Source organism: Bombina bombina, chromosome 4, assembly GCF_027579735.1.
Source record: "Bombina bombina isolate aBomBom1 chromosome 4, aBomBom1.pri, whole genome shotgun sequence".
NCBI classification, from domain to species: Eukaryota; Metazoa; Chordata; class Amphibia; order Anura; family Bombinatoridae; genus Bombina; species Bombina bombina.
Window position 1 is genome coordinate 640260597 of NC_069502.1, and position 25402 is coordinate 640285998.

Sequence of the window (25402 nt, forward strand, 5' to 3'; positions counted from 1 at the left end):
AGAAGAGTTAGGGAAGTGAGTACCTGCAGTTGTAGGGGTGTGAATGCAGGCGAAGTCTTTGATAAATTGACCCCTAAGAAACAAATGAGTGTTTTTGCCTTATGTATGAGTGCACCCTGCAACAGTGAAGCAAATAGACTTTAGATTTAGGAAATAAGGGGAAATCAACATAAGTGTTTTGTTATAGAAACTTAGACCTATTTTCTATTGCTGTTTATAACTGTGTAAACTTGTGGTAACAAGTTGCATCTCTATTAAAGTCTATAGGGGGTATTTATGTTACTACTACTTTATTACACAGTTTATAACAGCAATGTAAACTAGACCACAGTTCACTACTAATTCTCTATCCGCGTTTAGTCTAATATTTTCTACAGTAAAATAAGAAGTTATTTGACAAATAAAGTATTTTTTACTTAAATGGACATGTACTACAAAACTTTGCGTTATCCATAAAAAAACAGAGTTTAAAAACATTTTTTCTACTACATGAAACTGTTTTAACTTTAAACTGAATGTAATACAGCAGACAATTAAACTATCTCTTTAACTTTTGAACTGAATGTAATACAGCAGACAATTACACTATCTCTTTAACTTTAAACTGAATGTAATACAGCAGACAATTACACTATCTCTTTAACTTTTAAACCTTACCGAGTTCTCTAAGCTTCTCAATTAATCCAGCTCTTCTCAAATGTGAGGGTCCTTCTTCCACACCGCCCTTTGGCTAAGAGAAGAAAAACTATATTAGATAAGTTACCTATTTGTACTAAATGGCCATTTTCTACAAGCCAAGGAAAACCTTGAATAAAATTTGTTTTTCATTGTTATTAGCTTTGAATCTGGATGTATCATAATGTTATTAGCGTTTAATTTGGTTTTCCATTTTTTTGTTCTGCATGAAAAATTGCATATACGGTATGTGTGTGTATATATATATATATATATATATATATATATATATATATATATATATATATATACTGTATATATATATATATATATATATATAGTATTTGTTTCCTTGAAATGGTTAAATACCTTTAACGCGCTGGAGAGCCGCGCAAACCCAGTCCTCTTCTTCAAAGAGCCCTGCTTTGCTAATAGGCCTTAGTGCAGTAGATCCTAGGACCTGCACTCAAGGCGAAGGTCTTTAAGCGCAGACCATGGTAGCTGCCCTGCTAAGCCTCCTATTAGTGTGGCTGGGGCTCTTTTAAAAGTAACTACAAGTAAGATTAATTTTTCACCTGTAGCTTAGAAACATTCACAATCATTTAGCGAAAACGAATGTAAATGTTCTATGAATATTCAGTATTTGTTTTGTTTAAAATGAACCGAATACCGAATAGTGTAGCCAACGAATATTGGGAGAAATGTGTGTGTGTATGTGTATATATGTGTATTTGTGTGTCTGTATATGTGTGTGTATGTGTATATGTGTGTGTTTAAATGTGTATGAGTAAATGTGTGTGTATATATTTGTCTGTGTATATGTGTGTGTATTTGTATGTGTGTGTGTGGATATGTGTGTGTATATGTGTGTGTATGTATATATGTATGTATGTGTATAAGTGTGTGTATGCATGTGTATATGTATATGCATGTGTATGTGTATATGTGTGTGTATGCATATGTATATGTGTGTGTGTGTATGTGCATACGTGTGTGTGTGAATGTATTTATGTGTATGTGTATGTGTATACCTGTGTGTATGTGTTTGTGTATATGTGTATGTGTGTGTTTGCATGTGTATATGTGTGTGTGTGTATGTGTATACGGATGTATATGTGTGTGTGTGTGTGTGTGTATATGTATATGTGTGTGTGCGTATGTGTATGTGTATACCTGTGTGTATGTGTTTGTGTATATGTGTATGTGTGTGTTTGCATGTGTATATGTATATGTGTGTGTGTATAAGTGTATGTATGTGTGTGTTTGCATGTGTATATGTATATGTGTGTGTGTGTATGTATATGTGTGTGTATATGTGTATAAATGTGTGTTTGCTTGTGTATATGTATACGTGTGTATATGTGTGTGTGTATATTTGTGTGTGTTTGCATGTGTTTGCATGTGTATATGTATATGTGTGTGTATGTGTATACGTGTGTATGTGTGTGTGTATATGTGTGTGTGTGTGTATATTTGTGTGTGTTTGCATGTGTATATGTATATGTGTGTGTGTATGTGTGTGTGTATATGTGTGTGTGTGTGTATATGTGTGTATATGTGTGTGTTTGCATGTGTATATGTATATGTGTGTGTATGTGTATACGTGTGTATGTGTGTGTGTATATGTGTGTGTGTGTGTATATTTGTGTGTGTTTGCATGTGTATATGTATATGTGTGTGTGTATGTGTGTGTGTATATGTGTGTGTGTGTGTATATGTGTGTATATGTGTGTGTTTGCATGTGTATATGTATATGTGTGTGTATGTGTATATGTGTGTGTATATATGTGTGTGTGTGTGTATATGTGTGTGTTTGCATGTATATATGTGTGTGTGTGTGTATGTGTATATGTGTGTGTATATGTGTGTGTTTGTTATCTAAAGGAGACATTTAAAAACAAGACAACTAACTATGTGATGTAATACTGTAACTGGAAGCTGTAACTGAAAAAAGCATTCTTCAAATTCTTTTTGTAGTGCTACAGGATTAAGAGAAAAGAATCTTAAAGCAACCAGGAAAGAATAGAATGACTGCTGTGCACTCTTGAGGTGATTTCTACCCCACTGAACTATTACGTCCAAATTTACTGTTTAATGTTTAGTGCTTTAGACTCAATACAACATATTCCTAAAGCCAATATCTCATGGAAAAACATCACAACTAAAAAATGGTGGAATTCATAAAGATTTGAGCTGCCAGTTGTAAGCCAAGCTCCATTATTATCAATGGAGTTGCGTGTATCTAATAAACATTCACTTCTTGGCTTATAGTATGAGTTCCACTGTAAAGTATACCACCATTACAAAAAACATCTTCAAAACCTTACAGAACAAACTAATTAACATGCAAAACACACCTTTTGTAGAACAGTTCATATTGACATATGCAAAAATAACAAACTAGAAAACAGTGACAACCTTGTCAGCTTTAAAATAGCGAGGTAGAACCGGAGAAGATACAGGGGCAATAGAGTCTTCATTAAATAGACACTAAAGTCAAAATTAAACTTTCATGATTCAGATAGAGCATGGATTTTTAAGATACTTTCCAATTTACTTCCATTATCAAATGTGCAAAGACTGTTTATATGCACACTTTCTGAGACACCAGCTACCACTGAGCATGAACAAAAGTTCACAGTGGATACATATATGAGTCTGTGATTGGCTAATAGCTGTCACATGATTCTTTACTATCACCTGCTGGGCTGAGGGGTATGTGACAAATTCCACCTATGCCTCCATAATGTACCCCAGCCCCTCTATAGACACCTTTCCTTCTAGCCAGCGAGACTAGTTTGCTAAAGTAATACAGACATGCCAGTCTTTGACAATTACAAAAACATTTTTCAAGTGTGTTTTCTAAGTGTTGTAGGTGTAATTATTGCTAGTGGTTCTTGTTTAATGTCAAATGTATAGTGTATTTAGCACCTCATGGAACTATCGGAGCAAATGGCAGGAAGGCACACTTCTGAAAAGCTGGCAAAGATAGGTGAATCGATGCTCAAATATTTTTAGCATAATCTGGCCTTTACAATGGGGACCCTCAGTAACCTATTGAACAGATTTGAATCTGGGCCAAAAACTTTAACTTATCCTCTGCTCCATACTATTATTTTGACCACATATTATTTGTAACTATCAAAAATGGAATGTTATACTTTAAACCCATTGTCTTCTTCTCTCACAGCCCAGGATGTAGAAAATATTTAGGGCTAGATTAAAAGTGGTGCGATATTTGTTTTTTTCACGATCGTGAAAACTCAGCTAGAGTTAAGCTTTTTGCGCTAGTCGGGTTGCGTTCATATTACAAGTTTAAAAAAACATATTTTGCACAAGCGGCAACCCAACTAGCGCAAAAATCCTAACTTTTTGCATGCGCGTGCATGTATTCCCCCATAGAAATCAATGGAGAAAATAAAGTCGAAAAAAACACCGAGATCCAGCAAACACCATCGCATTTTCGCATTCCGCATAGAAGTCGATGGAGAAAAAAAAAAACATTGCGCAAACAACATAGCATATTCACATTAGAAAATGTGAAATATTTAAAGTAAATACATTGTTAAAATCTATATTAAATATGAATATAGTATAAATATGTTTATACATGTTTTCATCTACTTAATGACAAAGGGCTCTAGTGCACACACACATATATATATATATATATATATATATATATATATATATATATATATATATATATATATATATATATATATATGTGTGTGTGTGTGTGTGTGTACATATATATTTATGTGTTTATATGTGTATATATGTCTGTCAATACATATATACACATCTAAATATCATATACAGGGAGTGCAGAATTATTTGGCAAATGAGTATTTTGACCACATCATCCTCTTTATGCATGTTGTCTTACTCCAAGCAGTATAGGCTCGAAAGCCTACTACCAATTAAGCATATTAGGTGATGTGCATCTCTGTAATGAGAAGGGGTGTGGTCTAATGACATCAACACCCTATATCAGGTGTGCATAATTATTAGGCAACTTCCTTTCCTTTGGCAAAATGGGTCAAAAGAAGGACTTGACAGGCTCAGAAAAGTCAAAAATAGTGAGATATCTTACAGAGGGATGCAGCACTCTTAAAATTGCAAAGCTTCTGAAGCGTGATCATCGAACAATGAAGCGTTTCATTCAAAATAGTCAACAGGGAAGCGTGTGGAAAAACCAAGGCGCAAAATAACTGCCCATGAACTGAGAAAAGTCAAGCGTGCAGCTGCCAAGATGCCACTTGCCACCAGTTTGGCCATATTTCAGAGCTGCAACATCACTGGAGTGCCCAAAAGCACAAGGTGTGCAATACTCAGAGACATGGCCAAGGTAAGAAAGGCTGAAAGACGACCACCACTGAACAAGACATACAAGCTGAAACGTCAAGACTGGGCCAAGAAATATCTCAAGACTGATTTTTCTAAGGTTTTATGGACTGATGAAATGAGAGTGAGTCTTGATGGGCCAGATGGATGGGCCCGTGGCTGGATTGGTAAAGGGCAGAGAGCTCCAGTCCGACTCAGACGCCAGCAAGGTGGAGGTGGAGTACTGGTTTGGGCTGGTATCATCAAAGATGAGCTTGTGGGGCCTTTTCGGGTTGAGGATGGAGTCAAGCTCAACTCCCAGTCCTACTGCCAGTTTCTGGAAGACACCTTCTTCAAGCAGTGGTACAGGAAGAAGTCTGCATCCTTCAAGAAAAACATGATTTTCATGCAGGACAATGCTCCATCACACACGTCCAAGTACTCCACAGCGTGGCTGGCAAGAAAGGGTATAAAAGAAGAAAATCTAATGACATGGCCTCCTTGTTCACCTGATCTGAACCCCATTGAGAACCTGTGGTCCATCATCAAATGTGAGATTTACAAGGAGGGAAAACAGTACACCTCTCTGAACAGTGTCTGGGAGGCTGTGGTTGCTGCTGCACGCAATGTTGATGGTGAACAGATCAAAACACTGACAGAATCCATGGATGGCAGGCTTTTGAGTGTCCTTGCAAAGAAAGGTGGCTATATTGGTCACTGATTTGTTTTTGTTTTGTTTTTGAATGTCAGAAATGTATATTTGTGAATGTTGAGATGTTATATTGGTTTCACTGGTAAAAATAAATAATTGAAATGGGTATATATTTGTTTTTTGTTAAGTTGCCTAATAATTATGCACAGTAATAGTCACCTGCACACACAGATATCCCCCTAAAATAGCTATAACTAAAAACAAACTAAAAACTACTTCCAAAACTATTCAGCTTTGATATTAATGAGTTTTTTGGGTTCATTGAGAACATGGTTGTTGTTCAATAATAAAATTAATCCTCAAAAATACAACTTGCCTAATAATTCTGCACTCCCTGTATACACATATAAATACATATGTACACACACACATATATATATATATATATATATATATATATATATATATATATATACACACATACAAATACATATTTTTAACACCCAAGATCTCATATCTTTGAGCATTTATAACCTTTTTCTGCAAAATGTTTTTTAATTTTTTTTTATTAGACAGTGTTAATATGAGTGTAACTGTACTTTGTAACGCTCTTTTGATGTGTTTTGTGCAACTTTTTTGTTTCGGCAAACAGTTACATAGAAAAAAAAAACTAATTTAAAGGGATAGGAAACCCCAACATTTTCTTTCATGATTTGGATAGAACATACAATTTTAAAGAACTTTCCACTTTAAAATTTGCGTCATTATCTTGTTATCCTTTGCTGAAGGAATAGCTTTGCACTACTGGCAGCTAGCTGAACACATCTAGTTAGCCAATCACAAGAGATAAATGTGTGCAGGCACCAATCAGCAGTTAGCTCCCACTGGCGTAGGATATGTGTGTATTCATTTTTAACAAGAGAGACCAAGAGAACGAAGCACATTTGAAAATATTGTGAATATTAAAGTGTCTTAAATGGAAAGAAGGACCCCCTGTGTGGGACGAAATTATCAATAACATAAAAGCTTTTTATCACATGTATGAACACGCAGCCTTTATGCAAGACACAATTTTCCAAAAAACTTACTCTCTTTCTCACATCTCTTCCTGGATGTCCTCTCACTACCTTAAGCTATATCTCTCTAAAACTGAGCTATTTATTTTCCATCCTTCTTCTAAAATCTCCACCACTATCTCTCTATAACTGTCAACAACTCCATCATTACCCCTACCACGCATGCCCGATGTCTTGGGGTCACATTTGACTCAGATCTTTCTTTCACTCCTCACATTCATTCCTTGGCTAAAACCTGCTGCTTCCACCTTTAAAACATCTCTAAAATTACGCATTTCCTTAAACAAGACAGAAGATTTTAATCCACTCTCTCATCCTTTCCTGCCTCGACTACTGCAGCTCCGTCCTCTCTAGTCACCCTAGCTGCTGCCTAGCACCTAGATCCTAGCTCCATAATGAATGTCTCTGCCAGGCTCATCTTCCTTACATGTCACTCTTCATCTACTGCACCTCTCTGCCAATACCTTAACCGGCTTCCTCTTGCCTCCAGGATTAAACACAAAATTCTGACTCTGACATACAAGGCCCTCCATTGCACTGCTCCCCCCTATATCTCAGACCTTGTCTCCAGACACTCTCCCTCCCGTCCTCTTCGCTCTGCTCACAACTTCCTACTCTCCTCCTCTCTTGTTACCTCCTTACATTCCCGTTTACAGGATTTCTCCAGACTGGCTCCCATCTTGTAGAACTCTCTGCCTCGCTCCACAAGACTCTCCCCTAGTTTTGAAAGCTTCAAGTGCTCCCTAAAGACTCTACTGTTCAGGGATGCATACAACCTACACTAACCTTTCTTTATACCAGTTCCTCTCCTCCATTGATATCTGCCATGAACCCCCTTAGCATGTAAGCCTAAGAGCCCAACTGTTTGCAGAACACCTTCATAAGAGCTGACTAAAACAGTGCGACTCTCGGCAGTGCCCTCTACCCATTTGATCCCTATAAATGTTACCTTGTATACCGCCTATGTTTATAGCGCTGCAGAATCTGCTGGCTCTCTACAAATAACCAATAATAATAATAATAATAAACTTTGTTCTATTGGATAATGTATGAAGCACAACATTAAACAAACATTTTACAGATATTTATGATAGGGTGGAGATACAGGAAACAACAACTTCAGGGAATAGCATTTCCGTTGAAAAATTCGGTGGTCTGACAGGAAAACCTTGACGGAGAGTAAACAATAAATAAAAAAAAAGAGAGATAAGCATCTATCTTATATATTTATTTATTTATTTTCCTTCTCTTCTTCTTCTCTATTACACTGATCACTTTCTTATTTTCCCCATTATTGGGGTACAACTTGCAAATAAACAAATCAGGAATACTTGCCCAATAAAATAACCGTTCTTTATTTTCTTGACACTATTCCATTTAAGACAGGTTATGGATCAACTTAGATAAGAAAGGCATTACCTGTATATATTTTTTCATATGAATATGATCATTAAGTATAGACTTCAGATGATGTAACTGTGTGCATTGATTAATGAGAATGTAGCTATGTAATAAGATAAATTGAAATTACTGATATATATTGCAAGATTGTTACCTAATGTACTTTTCTTTTCAAGAACCTAATATAAATGATTTCAACATAAAAGTGTCTTAAAATTAGATGCTCTATCTGAATCCTGTCTTTAATTTTGACTTTCCTATCCATTTAAGGCCTCTTTTTTTCCTTTTAATTATTCAAGTATTTTTATCCCACTTTACAGTTATCAGAGAATTAACAATCATAAAGAGATGATGTGTAAGCATCTAGTATCTTCTATTTATTTACTAATTTATCAATTTGTAAAATAGAAAACAATGAAAAACGTGATTCTATTGCAATGTTATACATTGTTGCAAACGGCTGCCATAAACTGCTAAAGAAATGTGCACACATATCAGTCTAGTTTACGAGAGAGAGAGAGGTGAGGGGTTTACAGATGCATATCTAATAAATTGTAGTAGTACCTTAACTTGTGGAGAAAAAAATGGCGGCGCCTTCAGCGCCATAAAAGAAGTACCCAGGGGGATGACGTCACTACCTCTAGCGAGTCAGCGGGTGAACTGATTCACAGTAAAAAAGAAGGGATTCCCTATACTCGAGAAGGTCACAATTGAAGTCCGCAAGGTACAACAAACACTATGCACAAGCCTTAAATAAAACTTAGCAAAATTTATTCAGTATGCATTAAAATTGATGAAGACAAACTCACAGTGCAGCGGTAAAGCATCTGTTATGTCATCTGACATGTTTCACGCCCAACTGCAGCTTTCTCAAAGATAATTTGGGGCCAGTTGTGTTCTCACTTATCTAGTCATGCAGACCTGCCCACAAATTCTGACGTATATAGTTTGTGCAAGTGCAGGTAGCAGAATACATGTTACTGATTCTATGAGGCCTAGTTATCAACGTGTCTACTTACCTGCCTTCGCCGGGCCAATATGCCCGCCTAAGCTCGCCTACCATCGCTGCCGCGGACCTGAAAAATCTCGCTAAAGTTATCATAAAACCTGTCAAAAAGCCGCGCACTAAGTACGGGGCGATGAGCAGCGGACTGTGATTGTTATCACTCATCCGATCTCGCTGCTCTTTGGCTTTTTGACAGCTTTATTGACAAGCTGTCACTAAGCACTTACACTAATTATACTGTTCTACCCCCTATACCGGCGCCCCCGGAGCCCCCCGCAACTAAATAAAGTTATTAACCCCTAAACCGCCGCTCCTAGACCCCGCCGCAACTCTTATAATCGTATTAACCCCTAAACCGCCGCTCCCTGAGCCCACCGCCACTCTAATAAACTGATTAACCCCTAAACCGACGCTCCCGGACCCCGCCGCCACCTACATAATACCTATTAACCCCTATCCTGCCCCCCCATACCGCCGCCACCTATAATAAATTTATTAACCCCTATCCTGCCGATCCCGTACCCCACCGCAACTAAATAAATTGTTTGACCACTAAACCGCCGATCCCGGACCCCGCTGCAACCTATATTAAACTTATTAACCCCTAATCATCCCCCCTACACCGTCGCCACCTATAATAAATTTATTAACCCCTATCCTGCCCCCCCTACACCGCCGCAACTATAATAAGATTATTAACCCCTAAAAACCTAAGTCTAACCCTAACCCTAACACCCCCCTAACTTAAATATTAATTAAATACATCTAAATATTATAACTCTTATTAACCAAATTAATCCTATTTAAAACTAAATACTTACCTTTAAAATAAACCCTAATATAGCTACAATATAAATAATAATTATATTGTAGCTATTTTAGGATTTATTTTTATTTTACAGGCAAATTTCAATTTATTTTAAATAGGTACAATAGCTATTAAATAGTTATTAACTATTTAATAGCTACCTAGTTAAAATAAAGAGAAATTTACCTGTAAAATAAAAACTAACCTAAGTTACAATTACACCTAACAATACACTATCATTAAATAAATTATTCCTATTTAAAACTAAATACTTACCTGTAAAATAAACCCTAAGATAGCTACAATGTAATTAATAATTACATTGTAGCTATCTTATGCCTAGATTTAGAGTTCTGCGTTAGCCGTCAAAACCAGCGTTAGGGGCTCCTAACGCTGGTTTTGGCCGCCGGCTGGTATTTAGAGTCAGTCATGAAAGGGTCTAACGCTCACTTTGCAGCCGCGACTTTTCCATACCGCAGACCCCCCAACGCCATTTGCGTATCCTATCTTTTCAATGGGATCTTTCTAACGCTGGTATTTAGAGTCTTGGCTGAAGTGAGCGTTAGAAATATAACAACAAGACTCCAGCCGCAAAGAAAAGCCAGGAGTTAAGAGCTTTCTGGGCTAACGCCGGTTCATAAAGCTCTTAACTACTGTGCTCTAAAGTACACTAACACCCATAAACTACCTATGTACCCCTAAACCGAGGCCCCCCCACACCGCCGCCACTCTAATACATTTTTTTAACCCCTAATCTGCCGACCGCACACCGCCACAACCTATGTCATCCCTATGTACCCCTAATCTGCTGCCCCTAACACCGCCGACCCCTATATTATATTTATTAACCCCTAATCTGCCGCCCCCAATGTCGCCGCCACCTGCCTACAATTATTAACCCCTAATCTGCCGACCGGACCTCACCACTACCATAATAAAGTTATTAACCCCTAAAGCTAAGTCTAACACTAACACCCCCCTAAGTTAAATATAATTTTTATCTAACTAAATAAATTATTTCTTATTAAATAAATTAATCCTATTTAAAGCTAAATACTTACCTGTAACATAAACCCTAATATAGCTACAATATAAATAATAATTATATTGTAGCTATTTTAGGATTAATATCTATTTTACAGGCAACTTTGTATTTATTTTAACCAGGTACAATAGCTATTAAATAGTTAATAACTATTTAATAGCTACCTAGTTAAAATAATTACAAAATTACCTGTAAAATAAATCCTAACCTAAGTTACAAATAAACCTAACACTACACTATCAATAAATAAATTAAATAAACTACCTACAATTACCTACAATTAAATCAACTAAAGTACAAAAAAAAACCCACCCCCCCAACATTACAACCCACCACCCACATACCCCTAATCTAACCCAACCCCCCCTTAAATAAACCTAACACTAAGCCCCTGAAGATCTCCCTACCTTATCTTCACCACGCTGGGTATCACCGAAGAGGCTCCGAAGTCTTCATCCAAGCCCAAGCGGGGGCTGAAGAGGTGCATCATTGGGCTGAAGAGATCCATCATCCGGCTGAAGTCTTGATCCAAGTGGGGGTTGAAGAGATCCATCATCCGGCTGAAGTCTTGATCCAAGCAGGGGCTGAAGAGGTCCATCATCGGGCAGAAGTCTTCTATCAAGCGGCATCTTCAATCTTCTTTCTTCCGGATCCATCTTCATCCCGCCTACGTGGAGCATCCATCCTGGCCGACGACTTCCCGACAAGATGGCGTCCCTTGAATTCCGATTGGCTGATAGGATTCTATCAGCCAATAGGAATTAAGGTAGGAAAATTCTGATTGGCTGATGGAATCAGCCAATCAGATTCAAAGTTCAATCCGATTGGCTGATCCAATCAGCCAATCAGATTGAGCTCGCATTCTATTGGCTGATCGGAACAGCCAATAGAATGTGAGTTCAATCTGATTGGCTGATTCCATTAGCCAATCAGAATTTTCCTACCTTAATTCCGATTGGCTGATAGAATCCTATCAGCCAATCGGAATTTGAGGGACGCCATCTTGGATGACGTCCCTTAAAGGAACCATCATTTGTCGGGAAGTCGTCGGCCAGGATGGATGTTCCGCGTCGGCGGGATGAAGATGGATCCGGAAGAAAGAAGATTGAAGATGCCGCTTGATAGAAGACTTCAGCCGGATGATGGACCTCTTCAGCCCCCGCTTGGATCAAGACTTCAGCCGGATGATGGATCTCTTCAGCCCCCGCTTGGATCAAGACTTCAGCTGGATGATGGACCTCTTCAGCCCCCACTTGGGCTTGGATGAAGACTTCGGAGCCTCTTCTGGACGGATCGGTGATACCCGGCGTGGTGAAGATAAGGTAGGGAGATCTTCAGGGGCTTAGTATTAGGTTTATTTAAGCGGGGTTTGGGTTAAATTAGGGGTATGTGGGTGGTGGGTTGTAATGTTGGGGGGGGTATTGTATGTTTTTATTTTTCAGGCAAAAGAGCAGAATTCTTTGGGGCACGCCCCGCAAAAGGCCCTTTTAAAGGCTGGTAAGGTAAATGAGCTTTTCAATTTTTATTTTAGAATAGGGTAGGGCATTTTTTTATTTTTGGGGGCTTTGTTATTTTATTAGGGGGCTTAGAGTAGGTGTAATTAGCTTAAAATTGTTGTAATATTTTATAATGTTTGTAAATTATTATTTTTTTTGTAACTTAGTTCTTTTTTTATTTTTTGTACTTTAGTTAGTTTATTTAATTGTATTTATTTGTAGGTATTTTTATGTAATTAATTTATTGATAGTGTAGTGTTAGGTTTAATTGTAGATAATTGTAGGTATTTTATTTCATTAATTTATTGATAGTGTAGTGTTAGGTTTAATTGTAACTTAGGTTAGGATTTATTTTACAGGTAATTTTGTAATTATTTTAACTAGGTAGCTATTAAATAGTTATTAACTATTTAATAGCTATTGTACCTGGTTAAAATAAATACAAAGTTGCCTGTAAAATAAATATTAATCCTAAAATAGCTACAATATAATTATTATTTATATTGTAGCTATATTAGGGTTTATTTTACAGGTAAGTATTTAGCTTTAAATAGGAATAATTTATTTAATAAGAGTTAATTTATTTCGTTAGATAAAAATTATATTTAACTTAGGGGTGTGTTAGGGTTAGACTTAGCTTTAGGGGTTAATAAATTTATTAGAGTAGTGGTGAGGTCCGGTCGGCAGATTAGGGGTTAATACTTGAAGTTAGGTGTCGGTGATGTTAGGGAGGGCAGATTAGGGGTTAATACTATTTATTGTAGGGTTATTGAGGCGGGAGTGAGGCGGATTAGGGGTTAATAACTTTATTATAGTAGCGGTGAAGTCCGGTCGGCAGATTAGGGGTTAATAATTGTAGGTAGGTGGCAGCGACGTTGGGGGCGGCAGATTAGGGGTTAATAAATATAATATAGGGGTCGGCGGTGTTAGTGGCAGCAGATTAGGGGTACATAGGGATAACGTAGGTTGCGGCGGTGTACGGAGCGGCAGATTAGGGGTTAATAGTATAATGCAGGGGTCAGCGATAGCGGGGACAGCAGATTAGGGGTTAATAAGTGTAAGGTTAGGGGTGTTTAGACTCGGGATCCATGTTAGGGTGTTAGGTGCAGACTTAGGAAGTGTTTCCCCATAGGAAACAATGGGGCTGCGTTAGGAGCTGAACGCTGCTTTTTTGCAGGTGTTAGATTTTTTTCCAGCTCAAACTGCCCCATTGTTTCCTATGGGGGAATCGTGCACGAGCACGTTTTTTAAGCTGGCCGCGTCCGTAAGCACCGCTGGTATTTAGAGTTGCAGTGGCGGTAAATATGCCTATACGCCTATACCAGCGGTATTTAAAAGGTGCGGGGGGAAAAAAGCATGCGTAGCTAACGCACCCCTTTGGCCGCAGAACTCTAAATCTAGCCGTTAGGATTTATATTTATTTTACAGGTAACTTTGTATTTATTTTAGCTAGTTAGAATAGTTATTAAATAGTTATTAACTATTTAATAACTACCTAGCTAAAAGAAATACAAATTTACCTGTAAAATAAATTCTAAACTAAGTTACAATTAAACCTAACACTACACTATCATTAAATTAATAAAATAAATTACCTACAAATAACTACAATTAAATACAATTAAATAAACTAACTAAAGTACAAAAAATAAAAAAAATAAGTTACAAACATTTAAAAAATATTACAACAATTTTAAGCTACTTACACCTAATCTAAGCCCCTAATAAAATAACAAAGCCCCCCAAAATAAAAAAATGCCTTACCCTATTCTACATTAAAAAGTTAACAGCTCTATTACCTTACCAGCCCTTAAAAGAGCCTTTTGCGGGGCATGCCCCAAAGAATTCAGCTCTTTTGACTGTAAAAAAATATACAACCCCCCAACATTAAAACCCACCACCCACATAACCCTAATCTAACCCAAACCCCCCTTAAATAAACCTAACACTACCCCCCTGAAGATCATCCTACCTTTAGCTGTCTTCAGCCAGCCGACCACCGATGGAACAGAAGAGGAGATCCGCAGCGGCCGAAGTCTTCATCCAAGGGGTGCTGAAGAAGTCTTCCATCCGACTGAAGTCATCATCCAAGGGGCGCTGAAGAAGTCTTCCATCCGATTGAAGTCATCATCCAGGCGGCATCTTCATCAATCTTCATCCATCTGGAGCGGAGTGGAGCCATCTTCAGACGAGCCGACGCGGAGCCATCTTCTTCCACCGACGACTGAACGACAAATGACGGTTCCTTTAAGTGACGTCATCCAAGATGACGTCCCTCGAATTCCGATTGGCTGATAGGATTCTATCAGCCAATCGGAATTAAGGTAGGAAAAAGCTGATTAAATCGACCAAGCAGATTGAAGTTCAATCGGATTGGCTGATCCAATCAGCCAATCAGATTGAGCTTGCATTCTATTGGCTGTTCCGATCAGAATTTTTGTAACTACGTTTTTTTTATTTTTTGTACTTTAGTTAGTTTATTTAATTGTATTTAATTGTAGTTATTTTTAGGTAATTTGTTTTATTAATTTAATGATAGTGTAGTGTTAGGTTTAATTGTAACTTAGCTTAGGATTTATTTTACAGGTAAATTTGTATTTCTTTTAGCTAGGTAGTTATTAAATAGTTAATAACTATTTAATAACTATTCTAACTAGCTAAAATAAATACAAAGTTTCCTGTAAAATAAATATAAATCCTAAAATAGCTACAATGTAATTATTAATTACATTGTATCTATCTTAGGGTTTATTTTACAGGTAAGTATTTAGTTTTAAATAGGAATAATTTATTTAATGATAGTGTAGTGTTAGGTGTAATTGTAACTTAGGTTAGTTTTTATTTTACAGGTAAATATCTCTTTATTTTAACTAGGTAGCTATTAAATAGTTAATAACTATTTAATAGTTATTGTACCTATTTAAAATAAATTGAAATTTGCCTGTAAAATAAAAATAAATCCTAAAATAGCTACAATATAATTATTATTTATATTGTAGCTATATTAGGGTTTATTTTAAAGGTAAGTATTTAGTTTTAAATAGGATTAATTTAGTTAATAAGAGTTACAATATTTAGATGTATTTAATTAATATTTAAGTTAGGGGGGTGTTAGGGTTAGGGTTACACTTAGGTTTAGGGGTTAATAATTTTATTATAGTTGCGGCGGTGTAGGGGGGGGCAGGATAGGGGTTAATAATTTTATTGTAGGTGGCGACGGTGTAGGGGGGCAGATTAGGGGTTAATACGTTTAATATAGGTGGCGGCGGGGTCCGGGAGCGGCGGTTTAGCAGGTTAATCAGTTTATTAGAGTGGCGGTGGGCTCCGGGAGCAGCGGTTTAGGGGTTGACATATTTATTATAGTGGCGGCGGGGTCCGGGAGTGGCGGTTTAGGGGTTAATAAGTTTATTAGAGTGGCGGTGGGCTCCGGGAGCGGCGGTTTAGGGGATAATACATTTATTTAGTTGCGGCGGTGTAGGGGGGGACAGATTAGGGGTGTTTAGACTTGGGGTACATGTTAGGGTGTTAGGTGTAGACATCTCCCATAGGAATCAATGGGATATCTGGCAGCAGCGAACATGAACTTTCGCTATGGTCAGACTCCCATTGATTCCTATGGGATCCGCCGCCTCCAGGGCGGCAGATTGAAAACCAGGTACGCTGGGCCAGAAAAGTGCCGAGCGTACCTACTAGTTTTTTGATAACTAGCAAAAGTAGTCAGATAGTGCCGAACTTGTGTGTGGAACATCTGGAGTGACGTAAGAATCAATCTGTGTCGGACTGAGTCCGGCGGATCGAAGCTTACGTCACTAAATTCTACTTTTGCCGGTGTGAAGGGCTTGATAACTTAGGCGAATAAGCCTCGCCACAAATACGCTGCGGAATTCCAGCGTATTTGAGGTTGACGGCTTGATAACTAGAGGCCAAAATATCTTGAGTTTTGTGAATTCCTCCTTTTGTACCTAGTTTACTCTTCAACAAAGGATACCAAGTGAACAAAGAAAATGTCATCATAGAAGTATGTTGTAAAGTTATTTAAAATTGCATGTTCTATCTAAATCATGAACATTTCATTTAACTTTACAGTCCCTTTAAGTCTCCTTTTTTGAACACATATATAACAAAAATATATAGAAAAAAAAACAGGTAAATAAATTATTTTATATTTTTATGGACTATATTATGTGAAACGTAAAAAAAACACCAAAAATAGTTGTCCCATTTACTATGTTAGCATGCTGAATTGTTCACGTACAACATGTGTAATCACTACACAGATTAATTTGTGTATTATGATTCATAATATGATTCAATCATAAAACATTTACATCCTTTATGTTTGATGACACTGGGGCATATCTATCAAGCTCCGAAAGGAGCTTGACGGCCCGTGTTTCTGGCGAGTCTTCAGACTCGCCAGAAACAGCAGTTATGAAGCAGCGGTCACAAAGACCGCTGCTCCATAACCTGTCCGCCTGCTCTGGGCAGGCGGACAGACATCGCCAGAAATCAACCCGATCGAGTACGATCGGGTTGATTGACACTTCCCTGCTGGCAGCCCATTGGCCGTGAGTCAGCAGGGGGCGGCGTTGCACCAGCAGCTCTTGTGAGCTGCTGGTGCAATGTTAAATGCGGAGAGCGTATTGCTCTCCGCATTCAGCGATGTCTTGCGGACCTGATCCGCACTGTCGGATCAGGTCCGCAAGACATTTCTTAAATATGCCTCTATGGCTTTACCAGGAAATTGTAGAAATTCAGCAAATGTATATTTTACTTCAATTACTGAGGTCTGTGTATTTATTCAAGATTTAAAGGGACTTGAAACCCAAACATTTTCTTCATGATTTAGGTAGAACATACAATTTTTAACAACTTTCCAGTTTACTTCTATTATCAAATTTGCTTCATTCTCTTGGTATCATTTGTTGAAGGAGCAGCAATGCACTACTGGATTCTAAGGGAACACATGGGTGAGCCAATGACAATCGGTATACAAATGCAGCCACCAATCAGCAGCTAGAACCTAGGTTCTTTGCTGCTCCTGAGCTTTCCTAGATAAACTTTTCAGCAAAGGATAACAAGAGAAGGAAGGAAATGAAATAATAGAAGTAAATTGGAAAGTGGTTTCAAATTGTATGCTCTGTCTAAATCATAAATGTCTAATTATGACTTTACTGTCCCTTTAATGTTCTAAAGGGAAGCTCTATCAAATAATTTACTATCGTTATCTATTCTGAAACATGCTACTGGAATATTGCTACTGTAAAACTATCTGTGATACTGGGGAAAGGTGATACAGATAAGTAAAGACCTAAACAGCAGCACAAATACTTCTGAGAAAATAAATAGTTCATTTCATGTCTTTTCACATGTAGGGGCAGTCCTGGGGCAAGTTAGAGATGGGAAAAAGCATTTGCCTTTTACTCCATAATGCTGCAATTTGAAGAATTTAGACTAATGCAGAATGTAAACAAGTTAAATGGTAAAGCATGATGCACGTCTGGATATAACCAGTGCAGCTTATTTATGGGTATTGCTCTTTGTTGTTATTCCTCACAAGTTTGTATGATTAGGAAATCAGTTATTGACAGTAATACATTATTGTTTGAAATTAATAAGGCTGAACTGCCCCATTCTGCAAATGTATAAAGTGGAGAATATTATCTGGTATCTAATGTTAATTTAAAAAAAAGGTATGTGTAAATATCTGTAGATCTCAGTATCAGTAACTGCAATATGTTCATATTTTATATGGATACTTTTTGCTGCATACACCAACTTTTTTTTTGTGGGAGTTGTCTCTGTCAACCAGTAAGTAACAGAATCCCAGAACTCAGTTGTACACTTCCTGCTATTTTTACTTCAAATTTTACATAAGGGACAGTATACTCAAAAAATGTTACTGTTTCATTTAAAACAGAAAGTTTCAAAATATTTTACAGATTTTTTTTTGTAAAAAATGATATGTTCCTGTGCTCAATAAAACCATCCTTTTCATTGTAAGCTGTTGTCCAGTGGAGAATTTAGGTTTTGTGCTGCCCCACCCATTTTTGTTAAGTCATTTCCAAAGTAAAATATTTTGCAAACCTACAATAAAGATGCATAACGTTTACAAGTCATACTGGGTAATAACTAATAAAAAATAAAATACTCAGGGCTCACTCATTAAAAAAAAAATTGATTTAATTTTAATTTAGATAACATCTGCTGTCTGTAAGGCTCAGATTAAATGGTATCATATGGCTAGATTACGCATTTTGTGGTACGGCTATTAACGCTGAAAAATTCCAGTGTAATGGCCAGGAACACATACTACGAGTCGCGGCGGTATAGCTATACTGCAAGCATTTTAGCCTGCATCGCAGCGTCCATTCCGCACTCAAAAAAAATTATGTTTGAGTGCGGGATTTTCCATAGCGCCATATTACAGGTTGTACGGTCTGGCTAAAATGCTTGCATTACAGCCTATACCGACACGATTCATACCGCCATCTGAGACCAGTAGTTATGGATTTTGTGTAACAAAAATGTTTCACAAAACTCATAACTAAAATGTTACAAAGTACACTAACACCTATAAACTACCTATTAACCCCTAAACCGCTGCCCCCCCCGCATCGCAAATACTATAATAAACTTACTAACCCCTAATCTGCCGCCCACCCACATCGCAACTATTAAATAAACCTATTAACCCCTTATCTGCCGCTCCCCAACATCACCGACACTAAATATAATTATAAACCCCTATTCTGCCGCTCCCCAACATTGCTGACACTAATAAAAGTTATTAGCCCCTAAACCGACATTTTCAACACTATAATAAAGTATTAACCCCTAAACCTCCAGCCCCCACATCGTAACTACTAAATTAGACTATTAACCCCTAAACCTAACACCCCCCTAATTTTAAATTAAAATATAACTATCTTAAAATAAATAAAAACTTATATATAAATTAACCTATTATAACTATTCTAATAAAATTAAAAAAAATACCAATTAAAAAATCTAACAAATTTAAAAAATCTAAGCTTACAAAAAAATAATAAACAAAATTATCAAAAATAAAAACAATTACACCTAATCTAATAGCCCTATAAAAATAAAACACCTCCTAACCTACAATAAACTACCAATAGCACTTAAAAGGGCCTTTTGAAGGGCATTACCCTAAGTTAAACAGCTCTTTTCCCTAAAAAAATTACTAAGTTCCCCCCTAAAAGTAACCCCCCCACCCAACCAATCCCCCAATATAAAAAACCTAACTCTAAAAAATCCTAAACTACCCATTTCTCCTAAAGGGGCATTTGATGTCTATGAGGGAAAGAGTACACAAGCACGTCAAATCAGCCCTTGGCTTTTGTGCGGTATTGAGCTTAACGCACCATAAGGCACAGCACAAGGAGGCTTTTCAGTAACTCGTAAAGGTAGCGCTATGGAGAGTGATTTAGAAAGAACATGCAATTTTAAACATCTTTCCAATTTATTTCTGTCGTCTAATTTGCTTCTTTTTCTTAGCATTCTTTATTAAAAAGCATATCTAGGTAGTAGTGGCATATTTAACTATTGTGCTGCCCTAGGCACTCCAAATTCTGCAAAAAACCCACCCAGGTTTATGCCTATTTAGCCATAATATTTGTTGGTAAGGGTGCAACATGACATTTTGTTATTTTTCGTGCATTTCATTTCCAAAGAAAGGGCTAGATTACAAGTGGAGCGCTGAATTATTGTGCGCGATAATTAACCAGTCATTGCAAGTGGTTGGTTATTGCTTCCCACGAGCTTGTGGTAGCAATTAGTGCTCAGAAAATTAACCAGAGTTTAGATCTCTGGTTAATTTTCTAAAAGTGCCCCAAATGCCCTCAAAATAGATGGCATTATAGTTTTTTATTTTTAAAAATCTAGCTTTTTTTTAATAAAAAAAACTGCACTAGGAAGTTTTGGGGCTTTAAAGTAGGTGGAAGGGAGGTGTTAGAAAAAAGAAACAGCACTGAAAAGTGCCTTTACATTGCGGTCTATGGGAACTTTGTTCAGATTAAATGGTAACATAGTAAGTAATCTCTACTTGACATATCTTTTTTGTTCCACTGAAACAGCACCACCTCTGTCCACAATAAATTCTAGTGCTTACTGAAACCTAAATAAAGTATAATCTTTATTGTCACCTTTTGACTCCGAGCATTGCAGTATTTAGTCTCATGGTACATTGTATTGGTAAAGGCATAAGTTTCTTTTACGTCAAAAGTCCATAAAATATGACTGACAACAAAGCTAAATATCAATATAGTGTTTAACCTCTTGAGAATGTCAATTTGTGCCTTTTCCAATACAATGTACCATGAGACTAAATACTGTAATGCTCGGAGTCAAAAGGTAACAATAAAGATTATATTTTATTTAGGTTCCAGTAAGCACTAGAATTTATTGTGGATAGAGGTGCTGCTGTTTCAGTGCAACAAGAAAGATATGTCAAGTAGAGATTACTTACTATGTTAACATTTAATCTGAACAAAGTTCCCATAGACCGCAATGTAAAGGCACTTTTCAGTGCTGTTTCTTTTTTCTAACACCTCCCTTCCACCTACTTTAAAGCCCCAAAACTTCCTAGTGCAGTTTTTTTTATTAAAAAAGCTAGATTTTTAAAAATAAAAAACTATAATGCCATCTATTTTGAGGGCATTTGGGGCACTTTTAGAAAATTAACCAGAGATCTAAACTCTGGTTAATTTTCTGAGCACTAATTGCTACCACAAGCTCGTGGTAGCAATAACCAACCACTTGCAATGACTGGTTAATTATCGCGCACAATAATTCAGCGCTCCACTTGTAATCTAGCCCTTACTTTGGAAATGAAATGCACGAAAAATAACAAAATGTCATGTTGCACCCTTACCAACAAATATTATGGCTAAATAGGCATAAACCTGGGTGGGTTTTTTGCAGAATTTTGAGTGCCTAGGGCAGCACAATAGTTAAATATGCCACTACTACCTAGATATGCTTTTTAATAAAGAATGCTAAGAAAAAAAAGCAAATTAGACGACAGAAATAAATTGGAAAGATGTTTAAAATTGCATGTTCTTTCTAAATCACTAACGCCTAGATTTAGAGTTCTGCGTTAGCCGTCCAAACCAGCGTTAGGGGGTCCTAACGCTGGTTTTTACCACCCGCTGGTATTTAGAGTCAGTCAGGAAAGGGTCTAACGCTCACTTTCCAGCCGCGACTTTTCCATACCGCAGATCCCCTTACGTCAATTGCGTATCCTATCTTTTCAATGGGATCTTTCTAACGCTGGTATTTAGAGTCTTGGCTGAAGTGAGCGTTAGAACTCTAAAGACAAGACTCCAGCCGCAGAAAAAAGTCAGGAGTTAAAAGCTTTCTGGGCTAACGCCGGTTCATAAAGCTCTTAACTACTGTGCTCTAAAGTACACTAACACCCATAAACTACCTATGCACCCCTAAACCGAGGTCCCCCCACATCGCCGCCACTCTAATAATTTTTTTAACCCCTAATCCACCGCAACCTACATTATCCCTATGTACCCCTAATCTGCGGCCCCTAACATCGCCGACCCCTATATTATATTTATTAACCCCTAATCTGCCCCCCCCCAACGTCGCCGCTACCTACCTACACTTATTAGCCCCTAGACCTCGCCGCCACTATAATAAATGTATTAACCCCTAAACCGCCTCACTCCCGCCTCAAAAACTCTATAATAAATAGTATTAACCCCTAATCTGCCCTCCCTAACATCGCCGACACCTAACTTCAAGTATTAACCCCTAATCTGCTGACCGGACCTCACCGCTACTATAATAAATGTATTAACCCCTAAAGCTAAGTCTAACCCTAACCCTAACACCCCCCTAAATTAAATATAATTTAAATCTAACGAAATAAAATAAATCTTATTAAATAAATTAATCCTATTTAAAGCTAAATACTTACCTGTAAAATAAACCCTAATATAGCTACAATATAATTAATAATTACATTGTAGCTATTTTAGGATTTATATTTATTTTACAGGCAACTTTGTATTTATTTTAACTAGGTACAATAGCTATTAAATAGTTAATAACTATTTAATAGCTACCTAGTTAAAATAATTACAAAATTACCTGTAAAATAAATCCTAACCTAAGTTACAAATAAACCTAACACTACACTATCAATAAATAAATTAAATAAACTACCTACAATTACCTACAATTAAATCAACTAAACTAAATTACAAAAACAAACAAACACTAAATTACAAAAAAAAAACACACTAAATTACAAAAAATAAAAAAAGATTACAAGAATTTTAAACTAATTACACCTACTCAAAGCCCCCCAAAATAAAAAAATGCCCTACCCTATTCTAAAATAAAAATTGAAAAGCTCTTTTACCTTACCAGCCCTTAAAAGGGCCTTTTGCGGGGCATGCCCCAAAGAATTCAGCTCTTTTGCCTGTAAAAAAACATACAATACCACCCCCAACATTACAACCCACCACCCACATACCCCTAATCTAACCCAAACCCCCCTTAAAAAACCTAACACTAAGCCCCTGAAGATCTCCCTACCTTATCTTCACCACGCCGGGTATCATCGATCCGTCCAAAAGAGGCTCCGAAGTCTTCCTCCTATCCGGCAAGTAGAGGACATCCGGACCAGCAAACATCTTCATCCAAGCGACATCTTCTATCTTCATCCATCCACTTGAATCTGATTGTCTGATTCAATCAGCCAATCAGATTTTTCCTACCTTAATTCCAATTGGCTGATAGAATCCTATCAGCCAATCGGAATTCGAGGGACGTCATCTTGGATGACGTCCCTTAAAGGAACCTTCATTCATCGTCTAGTCGTCGGGAGAAGAGGATGTCCCGCGCCGGAGGTCTTGAAGATGGAGCCGCTCCTCGTCGGATGGATGAAGATAGAAGATGCTGCTTGGATGAAGATGTTTGCCGGTCCGGATGTCCTCTTCTTGCCAGATAGGAGGAAGACTTCGGATCCTCTTCTGGACCTCTTCTTGCCGGATGGGATGAAGACTTTGGAGCCTCTTCTGGACGGATCGGTGATGCCCGGCGTGGTGAAGATAAGGTAGGGAGATCTTCAGGGGCTTAATGTTTTTTAAGGGGGGTTTGGGTTAGATTAGGGGTATGTGGGTGGTGGGTTGTAATGTTGGGGGGGGTATTGTATGTTTTTTTACAGGCAAAAGAGCTGAATTCTTTGGGGCATGCCCCGCAAAAGGCCCTTTTAAGGGCTGGTAAGGTAAAAGAGCTGTAAACTTTTTATTTTAGAATAGGGTAGGGCATTTTTTTATTTTGGGGGGCTTTGTTATTTTTTTTAGGTGGCTTAGAGTAGGTGTAATTAGTTTAAAATTCTTGTAATCTTTTTTTATTTTTTGTAATTTAGTGGGGTTTTTTTTTGTAATTTAGTGGGTTTTTTTGTAATTTAGTTTAGTTGATTTAATTGTAGGTAATTGTAGGTAGTTTATTTAATTTATTTATTGATAGTGTAGTGTTAGGTTTATTTGTATCTTAGGTTAGGATTTATTTTACAGGTAATTTTGTAATTATTTTAACTAGGTAGCTATTAAATAGTTATTAACTATTTAATAGCTATTGTACCTAGTTAAAATAAATACAAAGTTGCCTGTAAAATAAATATAAATCCTAAAATAGCTACAATGTATTTATTAATTATATTGTAGCTATATTAGGGTTTATTTTACAGGTAAGTATTTAGCTTTAAATACTATTAATTTATTTAATAAGATTTATTTTATTTCGTTAGATTAAAATTATATTTAACTTAGGGGGGTGTTAGGGTTAGGGTTAGACTTAGCTTTAGGGGTTAATACATTTATTATAGTAGCGGTGAGGTCCGGTCGGCAGATTAGGGGTTAATACTTAAAGTTAGGTGTCAGCGATGTTAGGGAGGGCAGATTAGGGGTTAATACTATTTATTATAGGGTTTTTAAGGCGGGAGTGCGGCGGTTTAGGGGTTAATACATTTATTATAGTGGCGGCGAGGTCCGGTCGGCAGATTAGGGGTTAATAAGTGTAGGTAGGTAGCGGCGACGTTGGGGGGGGGCAGATTAGGGGTTAATAAATATAATATAGGGGTCAGCGATGTTAGGGGCAGCAGATTAGGGGTACATAGGGATAATGTAGGTTGCGGTGGTGTCCGGAGCGGCAGATTAGATGTTAAAAGTGTAATGCAGGGGTCAGCGATAGCGGGGACGGCAGATTAGGGGCTAATAAGTGTAAGGTTAGGGGTGTTTAGATTCGGGGTACATGTTAGGGTGTTAGGTGCAGACTTAGGAAGTGTTTCCCCATAGGAAACAATGGGGCTGCGTTAGGAGCTGAACGCTGCTTTTTTGCATTTGTTAGGTTTTTTTTAAGCTCAAACTGCCCCATAGTTTCCTATGGGGGAATCGTGCACGAGCACGTTTTTGAAGCTGGCCGCATCCGTAAGCAACGCTGGTATTTAGAGTTGCAGTGGAGGTAAATATGCCTGTACACTCCCTTTTTGGAGCCTAACGCAGCCCTTCAGAGAACTCTAAATACCAGCGTTATTTAAAAGGTGCGGGGGAAAAAAAACATGCGTAGCTAACGCACCCCTTCTAACGCAAAACTCTAAATCTAGGTGTAAAGTTTCATTTTTACTTTAGTGTCCCTTTCAATTTAAACACTTATGCATTGCCTTTTTATGCTAAGTTATTTTTAATTCATCTAACTGCTGCTATTTCAGATTCTGTACATAATAAAATAATTGAGTATCATATCCATTTAAGCTTTTTTTTTTTTAACATATTTAACTTCTCTATATGATAGAAAATGTGTCTGTATAATATCCATTTAATCTATATTGTGAACAAATATTAAAACAAATCGTGGCCAGTTATAAATAAACT

General features: G+C 37.2%; 1 protein-coding gene across 1 annotated transcript in view; it reads right to left on the minus strand.

Moving 5' to 3' along the window:
- The window catches only part of ARG1 (arginase 1), a 71642-nt gene that overhangs the window by 40820 nt on the left and 5420 nt on the right, over window positions 1-25402 (minus strand). The window contains exon 2 of the mRNA XM_053710682.1: window positions 658-730. Within this exon, the coding sequence (XP_053566657.1) occupies window positions 658-730 (73 nt within the window). The remainder of the gene's footprint in view (window positions 1-657; window positions 731-25402) is intronic.